We start from the raw sequence: 24,174 nt of genomic DNA, 5'->3' as shown, positions 1-24,174 counted from the left end.
TAGTGGCAACAAACCCAGTAAAAAGCAGAGAATATTGAAGAGCTGAAGGCAGTAATGGGTTTCATTAAAACAACTAAAAAAGAAAAATGGTTCCTGCTGCATTAGCTCCTGCTGACCACAAAGCCACAACCCCTGCATATTTTACTGCTCTCAGAGCAGGGCCACACCAGCTACCGCATTACACATGCAACTGGCAAATCTCAGTGCGTGTTTGGTATTTAAGCTGCTTTAGCATGGCAACTGTTGCCGTGCATTGGCAAGCCACTTTGCAACCCATCTCCCATTTCGCTTTATATACATATCACATCACCATATAAAGAAAATGCAGAAAAAATAACCCATCCGATATATTCATATTTTAAAAGAAAGATCAACTGTCCCCTGAGGTCACTGCTGTCTTTAGGTTTTGCATACTTGGTGACAGGAGAGCACATGGTACTACTGGCTGTCATTTCCAAATGTAAAAGTAAGAAGAAAAATAACATTTGGTATTGTGTATTTTGTAAATATTTAATTCAAATTATAAAATGAACATGAGCGGGCTAATGTACCTTGAGATTTTTTTCTCAAGTGTGCAAAAATGTGACAAGATCTCATTTCCACAGTCACTTCCATTGCTTTCTTTAATGTGCCAGAAAAGACATATTGGATGGATATGACAGTTGCCTTGTTAAAATGCTTTTCAATTGTCTTATCATATATTCACTTAAATGAATCCTTTTGGTTATAGTGGCTGATCTAGAGTTTTTTCTCCATTAACAGAATTCACCCACTTGCTTCGATGTGTGTCATGGTTGTGAAAGGTCATGATATTTGAATACCAGCTTAGGTCTGGTTGGGAAAACATGATAATCACACATGAGCAGTGTGCTCTGCTTGTTAACACATGAAACAGAAAATAATTTTGGCTCTGTCGTTAGGTGTAACACGTCTCTTGCATCTCAGTCAATTTCTTCAGCCAAACAGCCACCAGGTCTCACGAGATGCTGGCAAATTGACCTTCCTCCATTCACAAACACAGGTTATCACATGCCATTTACTGAGTGCTTTTAGTAGCCATTCAAGTTGTTTGCTTTTAAAAATTGGGGTCACTCAAAGTGCAGTTTTTTTCACACGTGGGCATGTTTGTTTGGTCCTTTTTTAAGCACACATCTTATTATAGTCTGTTTGAAGCCTGAAGGCCTCACAGCACCACACAGTTCAATCAGATGTCGAAAAGACCAATCTCACTGGTGTGTCGTTAGTAGATAAAAGCTCAAAGCCTTTTAGCGAAGAGAACAACTGTTCTCTTTCTACCTGCAGAGGGGAAACTGCAGACAACTTTGGCTGAGATTCATGTTCATTTCAGATTGATTAGCGGATTAACCGTGTGTAGTTTTGATACAAGACCCCATTGATGAGTATGTGGCTAATCACTTGGTTTCAAGGCATTAGTGCTTGCAGCCGTGGCTTCGATTGTGTTAATCGGCTGCAATGTTTCCTCTGGGAATCTCTGGGACTGATCGTCCGGCTCATTCAATTCTCCCCCCACCTGCACGCCCTCCCTTCTACCTCTTCTCGACTTCTGATGTCCTGCATTATTTCTAAGGATAAAGAAACATATCATACATTTTGTGTGACACTGACTCAGGGTGTTGTCTCAAGTTGTCAGTACATGAACCCCACTCTGCTAAAGTGGTGCCAGCATCATATTTCTTACCAATGAATACATGAGCTGTCATTGGGGGTTAACGCGTAGGTGGTACTCCCATTGAGATACTGTGGCGATTAGTGGAGGTGGAGTCTCTTTTAATGGTCTCATTACTTCTGCTGAAAAACGATTCCATCCCACACACTGAGAGCAGTGAGACTTTAAGATGGATTTAACCCTCAATGCCAATGCAGCTTGGGCACACCGACTGGAAAAACAGTCCACTTTGCACATGCTTGATATGACAAAGGTCACCAGCAGTGTGATATTAATAAACTAATTTGCAATGTTCACACCAATAATCACTGTGTACTGCAGTTTATGAACAGAAAAACTTATTGTTTTAAAGTTTTTGAAAAGGCATTTACTTAATTCTAACAAGCTAAGACTTGGTTACAGTACACATTTAATGCACCTTTACTACAGTTGCTTGAAGGATGATGATGTACAAAAACTTACAGAAGCCTAGTTGGGAGCAAATGGATAAGCAGAAGAGGATGTACGTATGGATGGATGGATTGGAAGGCATGTGGATGGGCTATTGGTATGCCCAATTAAAACAACAGAGCTACGTGCATCAGTTTAGGAAAAAATGATGGTTGTGCTAAATTATGCTCATTTCTATCATAGTGGTCACGACATAAGCTAGGGTGACACACGAAGGTCTGCACAGACTACCCAAGTCGAAAAATTATCACAAGCAACATTATGTGACGAGCTGGGAGTGAGGCCAGGTTGGAATGCTTTGTGCTTTCACAGGGGAAAATTTGGATAATGCTGAACAGAACCTTTGGGTCAGCATGACACTGCTAAGTAGTCATGGTGAGTGGCAGAAACCGAGAATGAAGGATTAAAAGATCAATAGGTCATCTAAACTGTGAGAAGACTGAATTTGAAGCCGATGACAAGCCCCTTCTATTCTCTAGACCCCTCATTAGCTGTCATGCATTGTACTCAAACAGTATTATGCCCTGTATTACACATTTATTGGGGTTGCGCACTCGTACCAAGTTGGAGAATAATATTAGCTTTTTTCTTGTCATCTTTTACAGATTACTTATTTTTGGATTTGCCTGCATGGGATCCTGCTAAAGCAGTTGATTTTGTCTGGTTTATTTCTGCAACAGTGTGCTAATTGTTCTGTAACAGTCCAACAACAGATTGCTTTGGAAAAAAAAAAAGCCTCTCAAGAGTGATTTTTTTTTGTATGTCTTGGAGGCACCGTGATAACACATTCAAATAATGTTTCTACTTGATATTCCTGTGCATCATCAACAGCAAGATTTTCATTCCCAACATGACACAGTTTGACATTTAAAGATGAAATCCTGTGGAAAAAAAAATGTTTTACCCCTAACTGTTGTCACAACCTCATGCATGTTTATCACACCCAAATACACTAACGTGTTCCCATCTCTGTCTCCCTGTAAATGAGACTGATTGTATCAGCGCTGTTAGCCATGCTTTGCGGGTTGACATTCATGAATATGCATCCCTGTGGTGCTAACATGCATTTCCCCAGTCTCATTACCTTTTTTTCTGCTACTCACATTAAGTGAAAATATAATTTCAATACTTGTGCCTAAATATCAAGTTAAGTACTGAAGTGATAGAAACTTGCTCTTTCAACACTTAATTTACATGGATTACATTTAGCTATTTCAGCTATTGCTTTTGGCAAGTTCCATTATGACACTATTATGTTTAGCTAGTAATTTGAACCATTTTTCATCAGTCTATTTTTCAGTTTTCATAATTTCCTTATTTTGGTTACTTTTAGCTAATTGAACCATTATTACATTTACAAAACTATTTCCCTTTTTCCTCTTACCTGTTCCCTTGACTGTTCAAACCATTTAAGCTAACAATTTTGACTTTTGTGGCAGTCACTTTTAGCTAATAGTTTCTAGCACTGTCATATCCACCTCTTGTATATAATTATACCAACCATCTATCATTATGATGATGATAATAATAATATTTAACTAACATTTTTGATGTTAACAAGCTAACTGATAATTGACTCCTGTTGGTTGAAGATCTGCTCCATCTGATAGCTTACAGATTAGCATGATTATAACTTCTGATCACCACTGTTTCAACTTTGATCCTATTTCGATGGTGATTTTTCACCGCGACACAAACACATCAAATTCACATTAGTTGAGTTTCATACAATCTTACCACAAGCACCCAGGCAGCTGTAGAAGTGTCCCCCGGGCTCCGAGTACTCCTGGTTGGGAATCACTGTTTTAGACCGTGTTAATTTGATTTTAAGTGCAGTGAAAGCAGATAATTAAATTGTATGGAAGTGATTAAATGAAAATGTAATTGAAGATGCATTTGTTTCATAACGACAACAAAGTGTTCTTTGTGTACTCACATTAAACGAGCATGATGGCTGGGTGCATTTACTTGTCTTGTTTGGAAACTCCACTTTTTAGCATTGTCAAGTGGCTTTTACTGGCATTCAGTGCATAACTGAAGTGCTCTATAACAATGATTGCTTGATTAGGATTTAGAAAGAGCATGCTTTCTTTGGTTTTCCTTTCACTGAATGAAAAGTAATTATTGTTTATGCACTTCATTCACCATTAAATAAAATATTCTGTTTTTTAAGCACCGCTTCTCAGGGGACCTCAAATTAAAGCTTTTCATCGTCAATTTCAATCCACATACAAAAACTTGACATTTCGAAAGTAGACAAAGTGCTGTGTTTTTCGTTTGTTTGTTTTTATGGCCTGGCTAAAAGGCAGCAAGAACGATTCATATGATCCGCTGTTTTCTTTTGGCTCTTTGTCTCCTTCTTCTTCTTTTGACTTTAGAATAGTAAGAAAATCGCAAGTGGATTGGCACAATGCTGCGCACAATCCAAAGGGCTTTTATTCAGTTATGACCATTAATAAGACCCTGTGTTTTGACTCAGACCACGGTTTTGTGTTGGCAGCACAGTGGTGGTCTTTGGTTGAGTTTTGTCACCATGCTTTGAAACCTGCGGGGAATGTTTGAAGGAAGAAAAGAACAAAAGAAAGAACAGAAGTAGCAGGGGAGATTAGCCAAAATGAAAAGGTCTTATAGAAAAGGAGGCTGCAGGAGCTTTGCCAGTAAAATTTGTACGGCTATTTGCAGCAGCATGTTAGGTGAACTTGTCTGTGACCACGTTTTGTTTTGTTTTTAAAGGTGACATTAGTTGAAGATTTGCATTTTAGTATGTTAAGGCTGAAGCATAGACTTTTTAGTTTACATATGTTTTCTTTCTGTCTCCACAGTGAATAAACACAAGCCGTGGATTGAGACATCATACCATGGGGTGATCACTGAAAACACTGACATCGTTCTGCTGGATCCTCCCCTGGTGGCCCTGGATAAAGATGCCCCAGTTCCTTATGCAGGTATCATACATTTCAACCAGGTTGTCAACTTGACAAGGATCATAGCAACAGAGCAGACCAAATGGAGGCGGTCGCCAATGACTCAGGTGTTAATCCGCACAGTGAAGCATAGCCGCGGGATATGCTTACACTAAGGGTATAAACATATAAAGCTGTCATGTGACATCAATGTGAAGGGGCTTAAATTGGCTTCACTATAACTGCTGCATCACAGCCTTTTTTTAAGAGTTATCCGAGCTCTTTGCTGCCTGCAACTATTAAATCCAATAATTCCCAGTGAACATACATCACATACTCATCTTTCATATTTATTTAGAGTGGAAAGTAGCCCAAATAAGCCCCATGGTGGCGGAGAAGAGTGGGGACGGGAGAGTAAGAAAAAAAGACGAGTCAAACCGGATTAGATTCTTCCCACTTTGTGGCCATTCCAGCTCATCCAAAGGGTGCCAGCTCTTGTGGGAGGACGTTAGCTGGAGGCTGTTGGCGAGCCCAAACAGTCAATCTCCTGCCAGGCTGCTAATGTGGCCAGGGCACTAGCATGGGGCTGTTGTGCGGGGCTGAAGCCCACTCACAGAGACCCTCAAGCTGAGCTGGACGAATGGTTGGACGGAGAGGGGGACGCGTGTGATTTGTGTGCTTACCAACACATTTTTTTTCATTATTGGCTATTGTGAGTGTGTGCGTATGTGTGTGTGCATGTGCTGGAGCATGGCCTGAGGGGCTCACTGTAATGGCCACCCTACAGGGAAAAAGAGAGAAAATGATTAGACAGTGGGGAGGGTAGCTGGCTGACCAGCGTATGTCCTCTGGCTCTTGAAAGACTGATAGCCACACAAGCAGGAAGTGCACACAGAGAGCAGGCAGAGCACATGAGTATTCCAGGATTGCATAAGTGAGAGTAAAAGAGAGATCTTGCACTTCGATATTAAGAAACAAAAGCTGTAGCATTACCATGATGTTTTTTTGCAGTCCGCCCTCTCTTGTCCTGCTATCTCTGTCAGTTCTACATTGTCTATTGCATCTTATCACCACTTCCCACATTCATCTCCCTCCCTGTGCACTGTTGAGCAACCCCCAGCAAGCCCACAGTGCAGGAGACACTCTTACAGAAGTTTTGTCCAAATGCACAGACAAGATTCAGGTCAGAGAGAGTTATCCAGTAATTAGCTGAAGTGAATCTTTCCTTCTTCCAGCAAATTGCCAGTGTGGAGTGGCAGGGCAGGTAGTGGTTAAGGCTCATTAATTAGGCCAGCCAGGTTTCAATTACCATAGATCTAAGACACGGACATGCCATGCCTGACTGACAACAGTCACCCAGATGAATCGACGATTGCAGGAGCAGTGATATATTGACGAGATCGTAAAATCAGCATCTGCTTGAGCACATTTATACACTTTTGAAAGGTGTTAAAATGTCTCTCTCTCACTCACACACACACACACCACACCACAAACATTTATGTGGAAATCGGGATACACACATTTTCTGGGAAGCCCCTCATGGTTGAGATTAATTCAGCAGCAAAATATGACTAAGCTGCCGTACACGCCTGTCTTTAATATCACTCCAAACCTGACCAGTAATCCTCCCGGACTGCCGAGCAGGATGCAGCAGTCACCACAGTCACTGGTCTGGAACAACAGGAACTGTGGCAGCACTGTGTCTGTCTAAAAGCTGGTTGAGACTGACATCAGCCATCACTGTGGCGCTACAGCAGATCAGAAGCTTCCAAATCACAGAGACAGAATATCATGACAAGTGAAATGCACCAGCATAGATACTCATTGCTTTATGCATGGCTGTGTGTGACAAAATGGAGCCGTTTTGCCCTAGGAAACAAGGAGAATAAAAAAGGCACCTGATTCAGACAGCTATATGCTCCAGACATCAAGGCAACACTTCAATATACATTCTCTGCTTTATAACTAAGTTGATTTTCTATTCATGAAGTGAGTTAGAATGTGCAGGAAAGAAACCTTGTCTGTAGCATATGCTTCTGTCTACTCTGTCACAACACATAATTTTATTAGTTGACAAGTGCCTACACAAACTCAATCATCAACTTGGATTTTTCCGTTCCAGTGACAGCTCTGCATAGAGCGATGTTGAAACTGTGCTGGAAAAGTGACAAGTACCAAGAGAACATGTCAGCTTGGTAAAACTAGACCTTATTAGGTTACCAAGGAAATCAGAAAGACTGCATCAGGCTGTTATGCAAAACTACAGATTAGTTTTAAAGACTGAGCTTGAGATAAAGCTAGTTGTAGTTCTCTGTAAACTCTGGTGTTGGGTCAGGCTGTCCGGAAACACATCTTCCACATGCTTCAGGCTTAAGTTGTTAATCAGACATCACATCAATGCAACACCAGGTCTCACAAATAATACATAATTTAATCATTATAAAAGGTTTAGTATTCTCCGAACCTGAGGAAGGAAACTGCTCCAACATGTATAGAAGCCGTTACTTCCCTATTTCTGACAGCACAGGCTGTGGCTGCCCTTTAGTAACCTCACTGCTTTCACCAATGCTGGGTGCTGGTGATGTACGTGATAGTATTAGGTACAGTGGGTTCTGAGCTTTCTTTAGCAGGGTGCAATTGTGTGAGGACTGTCACCATAACCATTCAGGGTTGCATGGGGACTGGAGTCTTTTAAAAGAAAGAATATTTTGAAAGAAAAATATTCATTTGCTCCATCTCAGCTCTGTGTCTGCGTCTCTCAAATAGGGCCTTAATTTTCCACAATCTCCATGTCTGAAAAGACAGTCATGGGTGTCTAGTTTGAACAGAAGGGAGCTGAGCACACAATCTTGGGTGGCTCTGATACTGAGCACTGGAGCAAAGTAGGTGTTACTGCCAGTCCGAATGGTTTGGCACTGAAACTTGTCAATTTAAATTCATCTTTTAATTTCCATCTGTATACTTAATATGATGTAATTTTGTGCTCCTTTGCCATAAATTAGGAGCTACTGACTGATCTGATTCAGATGCACTATAAAGGAATATTGGCCTGTGACATATATTATGCAACCTCATTTCCATAAAAGTTGGGATGCTGTGTAAAATGTAAATAAAAACAGAATTCAAAGATTAAAAAAATCGAATTAAACCATATTTTATTCACAGTAGAACACAGGAACATTTTGAACGGTTGAAAATTAGAAATTTGACTTTTTGGGGAAAAAAATTGCTTATTATCAATTTGATGGCGGACAGGGCCATCTTTACCACTGTGTAGCTTCCCCTCGCCTTAGCAACAGTCTGTTAACATCTGGTAACTATGGAGACCAACTGCTGGACTTTTGGAAGAGAAACATTGCCTAGTTCTGGTCTCATATTTAATTCCAGCTGGTCAACAGTGCAGTCTTCTTTGTCATATGCTCTGTTCCATGATGTATCCAGTGTTTTCAATCATGGAAAAGTCTGGAATGCAGGGAGACCAGTTTAGCATCAGCTGTCTTTTATTATGAAGCAACGCTTCATATGACGCAAACCTGTATAGATCTTTCAGCATTGATGGTGCCTTTCCAGGTGTGCCAGTTTAATTACAGGCACCAATGCACCCCACACCACCAGAGATGCAGGTTTTTAAACCGAGTGCTTATAAAAAGCTGGATGGTCCATCTTTTCTCCCTTTTTGATTTTGATTTTTGCCCACAAAACATTTTTTCCACATTGCCTCGTTCCATTTTAAATGAGCTTGGCCAAGAGAAGACAGCAATTTTTCTGGATGATTCACAAATGGCTTCTTCTTTGCATGGTAGAGCTGTAACTTGAATATGTGGATGGCACGGTGAACTGTGTTCACAGATTTCTGGAAGTGTTCCTGAGCCCATACACAGATTCATGCCTTGGAGAAAGATTAGAACGATTTCTCCAAATTCTCTGAATCTTTATTGATATTGTTGATATTATGTGCTGTAGATGAGATATTCTTTGCAATTTCCATTGAGGAATATTTTGTTCTGAATAATTTTACACAATTTGTAGATGACTTTTTGTAGATGGGTGAACATCTGTCTATCTCTTCTTCAGAGAAACTCTGCTTCTCTAAGACGCTCTTTTTATACCTGACCATGTTACTGATCTGTTGCCAAATAACCTCCAGCTTTTTCTTTTTAGTACCACTCTCTTACTGCCATCAAATTCAAAATCAGCTAGTATTTTTCAGGAACTAGTGAAATGTCCCTTTATACATTTGATATGTCTTCCTAAACAAAATATGAATTTATGGGATTTATAAATCATTGCAGTCTGTTTTACACAGCGCCCCAATCTTTTCTGGGATTGTAATATGTCACTTAAGATAATCAAAGGGCCCTGGAGACTTTACAGATACCTTTCAGTTAGCTAAGACTGTCACATGACAAGTATTGCTCTGGATGCTGCAACCTAGCACTAAATGGCATCTCTGGAAAGTTCGGGACATTTCATATTGACAAGAAAGTATTAAAATAAGACAGTATTAAAACTATTCATCCTTAACTTAAGATGAGAGTCACAAATGAATGTTCTTAGGCAATAATTTCTACTGGACAAATTATTGCAGCAATCACATATACACAAACACATTCCCATGAATATAACGCGACTGATTAAATTAACTTTGATACAAAATTACACGTGTTTCTTTTTTAGTATTGTGTCTGTCTAGTAGGTATTATTTGTTTAAAATTTGCGATTCTGTTTACGAGGTGTAATCCCAACTAATCTTTCCAGAGAACACCCACTCAACAACCAATATTTTACTTAATTTACTATTTGAACACAATTATTAAGTGGGAGGGGCCACAGGTTTCAGAGTATTTTACCCACTTGGGATTTTACTTTTAACAACTATAATGTTAATGAGCACAGACTCACAGCAGTCTCCTGAATAAATACACACTACAGACATGCCTGTGAGTGCCAGTCTGCAGTTGCTCATTAATTAACGATAGCTTTCTAAGAAAGCATGTGGAGGAAGTTCTGTTTGCTAAAATTTTAATTGTGCGTGTGTGTGTGTGTGTGTGGGGGGGGCAATTATGTTTATAGTTCAGATGCTGAGGCTCTGTTTTATGTAACTTTATGTTAGATTAGCAACGCTGACCCACAAGTGGGTTACGAGGTTGATGTCAATCCCTGTGTGACAAAATGTAGGTGTAGTCAAACTGTTGGATGCTGGAATAGCCCTGCTAAGTATGCACGAACATGGTCATGTTTGGCTTTATATGTTATTTCTAAAATTAATTCTTAATTACTTAATGGAAATCTGTAACTTAAAAAAACACAACAACGAACAAAACTGTTAAAGTAATAAATCACTCATTCAAAAAATAAATAGTGAAATACTGAAATTAGGGTTCACTAGAAAAACTACACAATTAAGCAGTTTATAAAATGAATAGGCAAAGATTCCTAGCAGTGTTAATGACAAAAACTAGCTTCGGTCAAGCAGGATTTAAATTTTTTTACAAGTACAGTGGGTGTTTCAAACTGTTCTGCTCTGCTAAAAGTAAAATTCTCTTGTTGATGTAAAAATGGACTGCATTCTGAAACATTCACTCTGTCAGTGGTAGAAAATATGTGAGAACAGTGCAATAGTCCATCAGGTTATTAAGATGAAGTGGCTGTTTTAGGTGACTTTTTGCAGGCCCAGTGTTCTGAGTAGGCTTCTAAAGTGCCAGGTTTTGCAAGGTTAATGGGCAAAAGCAGTGCTGAGCGCTGGTATTTGACACAGGTTAGCTGGTTGTCAGTCATTCCTCATTTTCTGCTGCCTGCACACACACAGACACCGGCACCCATGTATTTTCTTGAGGCCTAACTTACTATTCATGTGTCAATCCTTCACTTCCACTGGTCCCTGGAGCCTCGCGACTTTTATTTGGGCGGCAAGCAAATGTCTCACCAGTGACCCGCAAAGCGCATACGTGGCTCAATCAGGAGCGCTGGCAGTTGAGACAGGCTCAGAAAACCTTAAAACCTCCCCTCTACACATTCACTTACACATTCAGCTTTCATAAATATGTCCCCCACTTTACATTGGCCCTAATGTGCCATATGACACATGCCTTTTGTCAGACTCTAGAAGAGGTAGGCTTGCTACTTATTCCTGTTTGTGTTCTGCAATCATTCACAGCAAATAAGAAATCAGACTGACAGCAGGTATCAGCCCGATTCCCGCTGTCTCTTCTGATGTCTGCGCAAACAGTGTTTCTGAATTCACATTTTTCCGCATTACGAAAATATACCTCTCAAGACATTAATAAAAAATAATTATCTCTGACCTTGGGAGAATCCAGCAGCTTCCCATTACTTAAAAAACGGCAGGTGATAGCACATCATCTCTCACCATAAAGCAAGGTAAATAGATTCACATAAACATACAGGGTGGCTAATGTGCTGTGATTAATTAGCCTCTCAGCGTCTGTCTGATTGAGAAACAGATCTCAAGCTAATTATCAAAAGTATCTTGTTAACATGGTAGTAGTAGAGCTCGGCGCAGTGTGTAGGTGGAGAATTAACACTGCTTTGCGTTTATTAACAAGAGAAGAATGAGAAGGGTTTGTTTTAAGGTTGATATATGTTGTGTGACTCAGATGGAAGAAATATGTTGAAGTGAGATAAATGGCTTAATGAACAGAGGATGTAAAGGTTAGGGTACAGTCACTGTTTCTCCTTGTAAAAGATAAGATAATGGCAAGCTAGAAAATGCTTTGAAGTCTCAAAATACGCATGTTGAGAGGTCTTAATATGAAAATACCACTTCTCTTAGCATGCATACTTGCAGCTACTTGACTCAGACAGCGCCTATGATCTGTCACCCAGCACACTGACAGCAGTGTTGTTTTTAATGGTTAATGTTTTAATGGTTAGTTTTGCAGTTTACAGGTTCACAACAACATCACAACAACAGTCGCCTCAAAGCGCTTTATATTGTAAGGTAGATCCTACAATAACACATACAGAGAAAAAAACCCAACAATCATATGACTCCCTATGAACAAGCACTTGGGCGACAGTGGGGAGGAAAAACTCCCTTTTAACAGGAAGAAACCTCCGGCAGAGCCAGGCTCAGGGAGGGGCGGGGCCATCCGCTGCGACAGGTTGGGGTAATTGAGGTTCAGTTAGTTACTTTTTCACATTCAGTCGGCTACTATTAAAATAATTCCACATTTTCCTGATTGTTCTCTTGTTCATTTACTTTGTTGACTACAACGAAGCAGTGTTTCTGACTCTTTGGCACACAGCTGCAACACAGTGATGTTTCCTACAGATGTGCCAGTGTGCATGTTATAGTCAGCTAGTGAAATTGTTATTATTACTAGAGATGGACCGATCCGATATTACGTATCGGTATCGGTCCGATACTGACCTAAATTACTGGATCGGATATCGGAGAAAAATAAAAAATGTAATCCGATCCATTAAATATCACGAAAGCACCTCACAAAACTTGCAACACGCCGTAACTCACCTCAGAACGTTAGCACGTCGGAGCAGTATGCATCACGTGATAGAGCGGCTGTGGCATGCAGGACCTGTCGGTGGTCTGGATAGCATTTGGAGCTTCGCCAGCAACCCGGCATTTCATCTCCGACAAAGTTATCCCCGAGAGAAGTAAAGCAAGTGTGTAAGTCCATCTCTGAATGTTTGTAAAGCATTCCTGCGTTAAGCTTAACAAGCGATATATGGAGCGACTGCCTCTTCTTGCTGCTACTTCAATCATGAAACTGATCAATGATCAGCTGATCGGCTTTTCTGTCGCGAGTCCGTCTCTGTTGTTTGTTTTTGGCCCACTTTGCACCAGAAAGAGGAAACCAGCAGCTGAACAACAGCAGCACGTTTAAGCTTGATCAGCTGTTGTTAGAATGTATTTAATATTACTTTCTACACCAGGATCTTTTTCTACGTAGCTGACGGCTGGTAACTGTGCAGGGGCGGATCTAGCAAAGTTTAGCCAGGGGGGCCGATAGGGCATGAACAGGGAAAAGGGGCACAAAGACATACTTTTCTTTCTTATTCTCATTTAAAATGTCGAGCTTTTAATAAATAATTATCTGACACCCAAAGTTTTAATTTGATGTAAAATGAATAGAAGTCAATTACTGTATATGGTGACTATTAAGTCTAATATATATACCCTAGTAAGCTATAGTACTCTTTACTTTGGGAAGGTACCATCTGTGCAGTCTGCAGTTTTTTTGAAGAAAGATGTTGAATCTATTTAATATTTCTTGAAAAATAATTGATTTCTGTGCATTTTTTTTCACACTGCATCAAATTAAGGTTGATTACGTCGATTAAGCATCATGAGGTGGAGCGTGAGGGGTGGTTCCCTATTTTTTATTTATTTATTTTTGTTGTTGCTGGGAGTTGGAACCCTATTAGTTAGGTTGCTTAATATTTACGCTAAGTACTCTTTAAAATACCAGAATAGGGAGGATGGTGTAGGTTTAAGTTTATTAGATTGATCAGTATTGCTGAACTATGAAATATTTTTTTTTGCATACAGGTATAACAGAATAGCTTTAGTGTAGTTGTTGTTTTAAACTTGAGTATGAACTTATACAAAATGCAGCAAGATATTTAAAAAAACAGTTTTGTTGATTAAAAAACACTATATCGGATTCATATCGGTATCGGCAGATATCCAAATTTATGATATCGGTATCGGACATAAAAAAGTGGTATCGTGCCATCTCTAATTATTACTATAAATTTTATTGTAATTATTTCAATGAAGAGAGATCATTAGAAGGAACTGAATATGATTTATTGAGGCAAAAAACTCTAGTCCCTTTAAACTCCGCCCATCACGGCAGTGACAGGAATTAAGGCAGGACCCCCTCCTTGTTGGTTTGAAGAAGGCGAGAGAAAGATGATTGGACTACAGCAATAATGTGGGCTTTGAGTGTGGGAAAGTGCAAGTGATGTAATGAACAGAAAAGCAGCTAAACACCTAGGACAGCAGGTAGAGGAGTAAATACAGAGCTTGAACATTCACATAAGCTTCACTTTTATTATCATTATTATTATTATTATTATTATCATGTACTTTGCATTTTAAAGAAGCATTCTCAAGCTTAACACAAGCTTGAGAATGAAGAACGATGTTGATGCCACAACTCTGAAACTGCAACACAGTGGCTGAGACAACACCAAATGTGGTGTCACTTCTGGCACGTGGCGCCGTTCGCAAGGGTGAGAACACCGAGTATAATGGGCCCATTAGTTCTGCTCTGCAGAGTGAGGAGAGTCCTCTGAGGGAATCATGAGTGGGACTGTATTTTGCAAAAGACATTCAGCTGAGTACCATGACATCTAAATGCAGCGCTGCATCAGACACATTTTAAAGATGCTGAGGGAAATGGCAGAAAGTGCTTTCTTTAATGAGGGGAGATTCGCAGGAAAAGGACGTCTTATTTCGCGGAAACTTTTCCTCGCTCGCTATTTCTTTTGCATCGCCTCCGCCCGCCGTGTTTAAGCTGAGTTTATTACGTTTTATTGTATCGTTTGTCAGATTGAATAAATGGAAACTAGATGTCATTCTCATCCAAGACCATCACGACTGAGAAATATAGATGTGGAGTTAAAGAAGGAGCTGTCTTGTGATAGAGCCTTTATGCCTTTTAAATTTTATCTCATGAGCTGAATGGAAATTTAGGGCCAGGGGGCTGCTTTTAATAAGGCAACTTTTTTTTCCCTTTTTTTATTTTTCAACAGGTGCGGCTGTGTCAGTTCACTTAAAACACTCTACTTCAAAGCTGTGGCTTAAAACGATGATTAAAAGGTAACAGATTGAAATAATTTTGCAGAGCGATGGTCCAAAGACACACACGAAAAAAAGAAGAATCCTCCATCACAAGGCTGCCGGATGCCCTTAATCCATCTCTGCTTTCTGTTCAGGTTCTCCTCCTTCCATGGTTCAGCTCCTCCTTCCTCTTAGCGTTTTTTTTCTCGTATTTCGACCCGAAACAAACGCTCGCTTTCCTTTCTTCCTTCCCGTGCGCTCGCGCAATTGTCTCATCTTTGCTCGGATGATTTCCACCTGTCAGATTTCATCCAACAACTGAGCTCCTGTGCACAGGATGTTGCATGATTTTCCCCACAGATGACTGCTCTTACATTTTGGACAAATAAAATCTAATTACTTCTATTTGATGTCATTTATGAAGGCTAACAGGAAACAGATGGACCTGACAAAGTGTGGAGTGCTAGTGCAACAAGCCTGTAAAACTTGAGCACAGTGTTATTGTGTGATACAGGTATCCTCGCAAACTTGCTTCGGCTGACTTTTGAGCTGAAGAGAACCGGCAGCATAATGACTATCTTGCTTCTAACATTCAGAGTGCCCTATAGTGTTCAGCTTGAAGACAATGGAACCATCACTCTGCCATTGTTCACATACTCATTTATTAATGAAGTACTGAAATGCAATCTGCTTCTTCACTGAACCACACAGATGAGGGAAATAGTCTTTGTAATGAGATTTTTTTCTGGGCTTTTAGCTTTTTTTTGTCTTTTGATGAGTTGCAAAACTGGCAGAGGGGTGTCAGGCAGGTTAGAGTCACTCACTCTTTGTTCGTTCAAAAGGACTCTGGAAAAAAAACCAACCACATTTTAGATATCTTCAGTGCCATTAAGCTGAATTTTCAATTGACTTCATCCTTACCTCGCTGTGCAGCTTAGTAACGTAGGCTCTTTCATAAAGACAAATTTGGTGGTATTTATTTAATCAATTTTTTAGGTTGCTCAATTGAAAACGTCGATTATTACTGCAGTAAGTGTACAGCTGTGATGTATTCTTTAGATCAGTGGTGTCAAACATTTGGCCTGGGGGCCAGATTCATCCTGCCCAGGACTCCAATCCAGTCCACTGGGCAGCTTTTGGAATAAGTAAGGCATAGATTTGGGAGTTTTAACTGTATTTTCAGCTATTTACAGCTCTCCCTATTGATAAAAACCCCCTCCATAAAAAAAAATTAAATTAACTAACAAAAAATGTTCTTTTTTTCACTATCTACAATAGAAATACATTTTTCTACGGTTTAAAAAAGATAATAGCTAAAACCTGTGTTTTTCTGTGTGATGTTACTATTTTTATTTCTTATCATTTAAGCCAACTAGAGCCTGGACTCCACCGACTGTCAGTTTAAAAGTGATGCACGACAAGCAAATCACTTTGTGTGGACCCATGAATAAGCTTTAACAAAAGCTAAATGCGTGTTATTTAAAAATATATATATATTTTTTTTAAATCCACCCAGAGTATTATCGTTTGTACCAGGCTGTTAATGTGCTTTCCAAAGGTGTTGGTGGAATATAACGCTGTTTAGTTCGACTGCGTCTTTGGAGATTGACTTGCTTTTGACCTCAAGTGGTCACTCCAGGAACTGCAGGGTTTGGCTTCATTTTTCAGCTCTGGATGTTTCTCAATAACTGCAAGTGCCAATAACTCCAGTCTTTCATTTAACAAGATGTTTATAGATTTATTTAAAAGGTGTCACTGTTGCAGCTGCTGCTCTGAATAAAACACTTTGTATGTGCAGGATACACCTATACACAAATCTAATTTTCATGCAACTGGTACATTTAGCACTGTTATATAACCATATGTTTGCTGCTGGTGTATTTGTTCTCGATTACTAATCAAGCCTCGAGGCTTCCAATTAAAGTGTCAGCAAACTGTCATGAACGCTCCTCTCGGGAGACAAACACAAGGAAGAGAACCAAGAGTCAGCTTCGAGTCGTTGGAGTCTGATAGAAAGAAGGATGTTGTTTCAAAGACTTCTCGCTGAAGTTCAGCTATCGAAGCTGCACTCCATGAGAGTAATCCATGTTTTAGCAGTTTGTCAATATCACAGTCATCACTTGCCAGTACATCACAGCTTTTGCTTCAAAGAGTTTGACAACGCTTTTGATATACAGCTTAAATTTCAAAGTTCATCCTGTCTACCCGTGAATACTTGTTTTTCATTGCGCTCTCTCTGATGTGACTCCCAGTCCTATCTTCACATCATCCCATCACATTTTGAGTCCTCTCTCAGTCTGTTTTCTGAAGAAGACCTCCCCATTTCTTTTGGAAATTTGACATCTCCGCTTTACCGCCCTACTTCACTTGCGCACACACACACAGACACCCAGCAGAGACCTTAGTCGCTGTGCATGTGTCACACAGATTTTGAGGTCATAAAGATGCTCTTTCAGAAAAATAAAACTTCAGGAACAACTCAAGCTCACACTCGTGCATTTGTGAAGAAACTTGGAAAATTCAAGAATTCAACACTGCCACTCCTTGATTTACTTTGCTGCTAATATATTTATCCTTCACTCTTTCACTGCCTAGAGTTTCATTGAGTGAGTGCAATTTTCCCACAAGGGCAAGAAATTGTATGTCACACTGAATTTAAAAGCAGCGAACTGCTGTTATTAAACAGCACACAGGAGAACAGAGGGAAATGAACCTGTGAATCAAATCAAAATCTCCTTTTGATAGAAACATAATAGATAGTCAGAGCTTTAGATTTAATCCTAATCCCCCACCCACATCCATGTAGTTAATTCCTGGATGGCCTTGTAGCTCCGTATTCAAGAGCACAGAGGCTGTTAGGGCATTGCTCCTCAAAATGTCTTGTAGCTTTAATCATCTGCAGGAATGATCACCTGAAAAGGCACCCACTCCTCTCTCCACTATTACTTCATACTGAATAGAAAGCACTTAAAAACATAAATGAGGACTTACACAATCTTAGCTATAAAGACTATGTCCAAATGCATTGGAGGGCAGAACAATTTACAGCTCACTCGTGACTTTGAAGGCACCTCCTTGTTAATTCATTCAGCTAGAAAAATAAACACGTGCACTTCCAAGCTTTACAAAATTTTTATACTGATGCATACAGATTAAATTTTTTCCAGAGCAGAGCCAATGTAAGAAAGATATTTCCATATACTGTTAGTATCAGTGGCAGAAGTTTGCTGGGGGTCAGTCAGGACACGGACGCTATAGTCCTCAGAAAACAGGAACAAGGACAAGGTTTCATTATTTAGCATCAGTATCTGTATTTTCGAATAAAAAAAATAGGTATATACATTTATATATGCAAGGAAGCTGATTTTGCCTGTGGAATACTAGCTTTCTGCTAACACATGCTGATAGGATGGGATAATACCATTTCTAAATGATAACTATGAAGTGGAGTTAAAGCATGAAAAAAAGTGTATAGTCGTGTATGTGACGTAGGTGGTCATGGTTATCAATGGTGACTGCTCATTTCCAGATGAATTTGAACAATAAAGTCAGTAAAACTCACATAATGTTGATTTACTACAATCAAACCCCATCAAACCAAAAATAAAAAATGGAACTCAAGTATTGTGCACATCTCAAGCCAACCCCCATTTCTTTCTATTTTGTCAGGAAAATGGGAAATGGGTGTAACGATTTATTAAAACATGTGCAATCATATATGGAAATATATGTTATAAGACAAAAAAACATTTTGGAAAAATTCCCACAAGCTTGAAAGTCGATGTTTTGTGTCACCACCCACTAACGCAGCCTGTGTTTTTCTGGCCAAGTATGCTTTTACTGCATTGGCAGTGTGCTTGGGATCATTGTCACACTGAAAAATGAAGCTGTTGCCAATCAGATATTTCCCAGATGGTTTTGCATGATAGGTCAAAATGTGATGGTACTTCAAAGCATTCAGCTATGTTTCTGCATTCCCCAAAGCAACGGGCTGAAACAAAGCCCCAAACATGACAGAGCCTCCGTGTTTTACTTATGGCTGCATCCTCAGTTTGAGTTTTTTAACAAGTTTATGTTTTCTTTTGGTTTTGAAAATTATTAATGGCTTGGTTTTTCCTTTGTGTGTTCATAATTTCTTTTGATGGTGTATGTTTGAACTTTGGTTGCTTGTTTGTTTTGTAAAATATCTTTGGTTTTGTATGTAGTTTGCTGTTAGTTAAGTTAAGTTCATACATGTATCTGTGTTCCCCATTTCAAAATGGAGAGACTATTTAGAAGAACTAAACATGATTTAATAGGATAGAGGAATTAACTAATCTATTTGACCATTTGACATCGATCACCCATCATGTTAGAACGGAATCCCAGCAGCGATAGTCTAGAATGGTGGTGGGGAGGAGGTTGGTTGCACGAATGAGAGGCTGATAGAGAGAATGACAGAGTTCTGGGATTTGAAGCGAAGTCGAAGCTGATTGGTTCATCAAAGGCGAGCAAGAAGATGACTGGTCTAGACCAAGTTTGGCAGCGTGGGAAAGTAAAAGCCTTAATTTAAATGTTTTCTCTTCCTGTTTTATTTTGATAATCTTTTGTCTCTGGTGCTTTGTTTTTAATTTTACTTCCCCAAGTGTTCTTTGTTGTCTCCTCCATTTTGCTTTGGATTGCTTTGCTCTGCTTTCCCTGTTCTTCCAGAATTATTTTTGTGTTTTCCTGGATACTTGTTTTTCCTGGCATCAGTCCCTACTAATCCTTGGAGTATGGAACTTCTTTTATTTTTGATTTACCAGCATTGAAAGCTCACTTTATGTTTGACTTCTGAGTCTTCCATTTGAGTCTGTAAAACAAAGACACACAGCGTTTCATGACAAACCATTCCTGATGGGACTTCGATGGATCAGCTGAGGGTCCAGATGTATCTTTCAGGTCCTCTGTCAGATCTTTACTGGAGTTTTTTCCTGGTTCTTAGGGAGATGACTTTCAGATAATGCTCATCTGCTGTTGATTGTTTTTTAGGCTTATTTTTCCCTCAACTTTCCCTCCAGTTTCATGACTGCAGATGCTGAGTTTTCAGCTAATAGCCCTTTAGAAATCACCTTGTTGGAGCAAAAGTGCTATTTTATGCTTGTCAAACTATGTTATTCTTACCATTTTTTTTGTTTAGTTCACGAAATAGGAACAAATATCTGATTTTATGACAGTCTGCCAGTTACAAAGTGCCTAAAGATACAATTGGTTGTCTGTTATATGTAGACGCAATCCTTGTTCATGCCTTGAGCTAATTTTTCTGCTTGTTTATGGTTGAATGATTCATAGATTAGTCCTAAGTGGCTTAAAAAACAAATGAACAAAAACATTCCTCTGAAAACGATCAGGTGCAATGAGTGAAAAAGCAGACAATGACCAAAGAAAATCTTTGAAAGACCTTCAGAAAGCCTAGACAACTAAAAAAAACTTTTAAACTGATTTTTTTTTTGTTGTTTACCTGACTACATTTACATTTTTGAGCTACAGCTCTGTGGTGTTCCATTCATTCTAGACACAAGCACCCCCTGAGAAACCACAAATTCAGACAGTGGTAGTTATGCTAGTTCCTATTTAGACATTCATTGCTCAGAGCATATTATCTCTGTATATAGGAGCGACTCACAGTCGGAAGCCCACTTTAGCCTAATAACACTCTGCTTTTTATTTCTTATTAATTTATTTATTTAGATTTTTTTTTTTTTTTTTTTTATCTCTGCTCTGCTGTTTTATCTTCTTTTCGCTACATGTCGTCATGGCTAATATCATTTCCAAATGTTCCCTCGCATTTAAATCAAAGACTCAATTAACTGAGTGAAGGCTGGGTGGGTGGGTGGGAGGGTGGAGAGGCAAAATGACTGGTGGAGAAGGAAAACAGGAAAGGAATGATGATAAATCGTAAAACATCAAGCGGCATCAGTCGGGAGGACACATGACTTACTCAATGTGACTGGAATGGAAAAAGAGTTTTTTTGTTTTCATATAGAGGGGTGAAAGTAATGCAGGGAATGTAATTTCTGTTTAGGCATTATAATTAATACACAGACAGACGAACACGTAAGATAGTGTAGAACGTGCTGAAGGTCGTCTGGTAGACACAGAAAAGGAGATATTTTAAGTAAACAAAGATTATATGGAAACATGACAGGAAATCATCAGTGGTAATTAATAGGCTCTGCTGACTCGAGATTACAGACAATATCCAGGAAGCTGCACATCAAGGTTATTTACCTGAAAGGAAAATGCCTTAAATGCGTTAAGTTTATATTACGTGAACTGGTTTTATATATACAATCTCCATCTGCCGTGCACACACGCACACACACACACACACACTCACTCACTCGTTTTTATATCTTAGTGAGGACATCTAATTGGCATAATCCTTTTCTTAGCCGCTTACCCTAAGCCTAACACTTACCCTAAGCCTAACCATGACCTAACTTTAATCCTGTCACTAAAACCACATTTTGAGCCTCAAAAATGCCTTCAAACTCATGGTGATGAGTGACTGTTGGTCCCCACAAGTATAGTAGCATGCCAATTTTCTGTCCTCACAAAGACGTCTAAACATGTACACATACACACACACTTGCAGAAATGACTGCTTCTGGTTGTACACCTGTATAGTTCAACAAGGGTAAATGGTAAATGGCCTGTATTTATATAGCGCTTTACTAGTCCCTAAGGACCCCAAAGCGCTTTACACATCCAGTCATGCACCCATTCACACACACATTCACACACTGGTGATGGCAAGCTACATTGTAGCCACAGCCACCCTGGGGCGCACTGACAGAGGCGAGGCTGCCGAACACTGGCGTGCAGCGGGCCCTCTGACCACCACCATTTTCCCTCTGAGAAAACACTACCCTGTGACTATTCATAAAGAATATTCATGTGTTGTATTAACCCCGTATCACGATATGTTCATGCGGTGTCTGACTTTGGAAACTTTTATGCGCACACCGCTCCCAATACCTATAAACAAAATCACTGGATTTGTGCCAGGCAGAAAAACAAAACAAAACTGTGTTCTTCTAAACAAGGCTGAGTTTTAGAGTTTGGAACAAAATACAGTTATCTGACAGAATGGGAACAAAAAGAGCCTCGGGGGGGAGGAACATTGCTGGCTCCAACCCCGTAATCATAGAGGGTTTTAAAAGGTACAAACAAGATGAGTCGAATTACTATTGAAGGGTCTGGTTGAGATGGGAGTAATTGGGTATGGAAAGAAAAGGAGAGCTCTAGATGAGGGAGGGAATGAAAATAACAAGACAGAGAGCCTAGTTTTTCTTCTCTCTCACTTTCTTTTTCTTTTCTTTTTTTTTTTTACCTCTTTTAGTTAGCATAGATATTCTTGTAAGTGGCATGTCGCAGGACCCTGCAGTGAAACGCTCGCAAAATTACTGAAAATTAAGTGTACAAGATTGGCCACCAAAATCCAATCTGCTCCCAGCCTCAGTCATTTTGTAAAGTTGACGATGCCTGGGAACTTGTGACAGTCCAATTAAGGACATTTGCATATCAGGGGGCTTAAATTATTGTCATCCGCTGGAGCATAAAATGGAGGTGCAACTCAGGAGGAGATAGTGGTGATCTGCACTCGTAGACCATGGAGGAGTAAGCGGAGGGGGGAGCTGCTTTCAGTTAGATACATGTGGTATTATTGTACATATTCCCTATACTTATTCCCAATGCTTTTTTTAGCCTCATCCTATCATTCTCCTCTTATGCTTTCACCTCCTGCTTCTTTGAGGTCCCTCCTTTCTCTTTACAACCTTTCTGTCTCTCCTCCCTCCTCAATCCCCCCTTCTTTTGCTACCTTCTTCCACCAGTCCCTGTACTTATGCTTTCAGCTAATTGAATGAGTTTGCTGATTAGCAGATCTTAAAATTTTATCCTCTTGATAAATGGATAAACTATGTGAGTACAGGCTGTAGTTGTAAAATGCTCCATTACTAAGAATAAAAGTATCTCAAACAGTTTAAAAAAAACAACCTGAAGTTTTTTTTTCCCCAACTCAGTCTTTCCCCATCTTTGCCTGGGGCATGTGTATCGTTATGGTCTTATGTCATGGAGGTACAGCCAACAGGAGATACAGCACAAGTAAAGGTAACTGTCAGGTACAAGACAAGAGAGGCAAGGCCTTACAAGGAATGACTGCAGGCTGTACGCACAGACCGCATAACACAGTTTTGTTTATCTTTTCCTCTGTCTGTTTCTCTTTGTGTTCGCATCAGTCTGAGCACGTCTCTTTGCTTTTGTGTGTGTGCTTTTTTTCTATTTGTTTCACACGTGGATCAGAATCAAGGTGCAGAGTTTGAGTCACATTTCAATAACTCTACCTGCCTCGCACTTGACTGTGTTAGAGCTGTCATTGCCATTTTGGCGGAGTTATGATAATGTGCTATACATCACACGGATAAATTTAGAGAGGAAACGCTTCCATGAAATGCTTGAGACACCTGCGCTGCGCATGCAGGGGCAACCATAGTCGCCTCCACTCTATAAGTTATTTATATCCACAATGACTCATGGGCTGCTAAAGTTTGCAGCGTCAAAGGTGAAGTAGAGTGCAAGGTGAAGGGACCACACAGCACTTCCCTTCAGGGTCGACTGATGCTAGCCATTTTCCACCTCATCAAATGCCCATAATGCTGTCAGCCATGTAAAAAAACCTGACCTTTTGTCCCCCCTGACATGTGCTTTTCCTATATTCCTGAGTGTTTTCACTCCATAAGCTTAAATCCATGCATTTCTTAGAGGTATCTCAAAAACAAAGCAAAAAGAAAACTTAGCATGCTGCAGCACTGCAGTTTTATGCATTTATGGTAATAAATAGGTAAAATGTTTCAACATGAAACAAGCTACTTTTGGCTGCTTCTTTGTTTACAGGGGGAGGTGCTACAGTGGTTTGATTTGCATATATGCAGATTTTAACACTTGATGCCCTTCCTAACACAACTCCAAAGGGATTTCAGTTTATAGTGTGTTTTTTTAGTCAGAGTGATGAAGGTTCCAGAACCCTAAGAAAGTTGTATTTCTGCATCTACTCATGTATTTTGTGTATATATATGGTTTCATTTATATATTTTTTGAATAGCTGCAGCCCATAATCCTCAGAAAATGTTGCTATCTTTATGCTATGCACCTCGCATTTTTTTCTCCAGTGGCAATGTTCAGCACCAGCAAGTATCCAAAAACAGCATTTGTTCAAGTGATGTAACAGGATGTGAAGGAGGGATAAAGAAGGATGTAAAGCATCCTTTACAAAGCAATAAAGTCTGTGTCAGGAGCAGGTTGGCAGGAATGGATTAATCAACAATTAAACAGTACTA

General features: G+C 39.7%; 1 protein-coding gene across 1 annotated transcript in view; it reads left to right on the top strand.

Annotated features, from left to right (window-relative positions):
- Positions 1–24,174, top strand: part of LOC102292773 (calsyntenin-2) — a gene marked incomplete in the record, with an annotated part of 341,630 nt that overhangs the window by 106,616 nt on the left and 210,840 nt on the right. Inside the window, 1 exon segment of the mRNA XM_005926617.3 lies at positions 4,960–5,082. Coding sequence (XP_005926679.2) covers positions 4,960–5,082 — 123 coding nt within the window.

Source organism: Haplochromis burtoni, unplaced genomic scaffold (assembly GCF_018398535.1).
Source record: "Haplochromis burtoni strain Fernald_Lab_line unplaced genomic scaffold, NCSU_Asbu1 Contig_94, whole genome shotgun sequence".
NCBI lineage: Eukaryota > Metazoa > Chordata > Actinopteri > Cichliformes > Cichlidae > Haplochromis > Haplochromis burtoni.
Note: the sequence above shows the minus strand (reverse complement) of the source record. Positions and strands in the feature narration are given on the sequence as shown.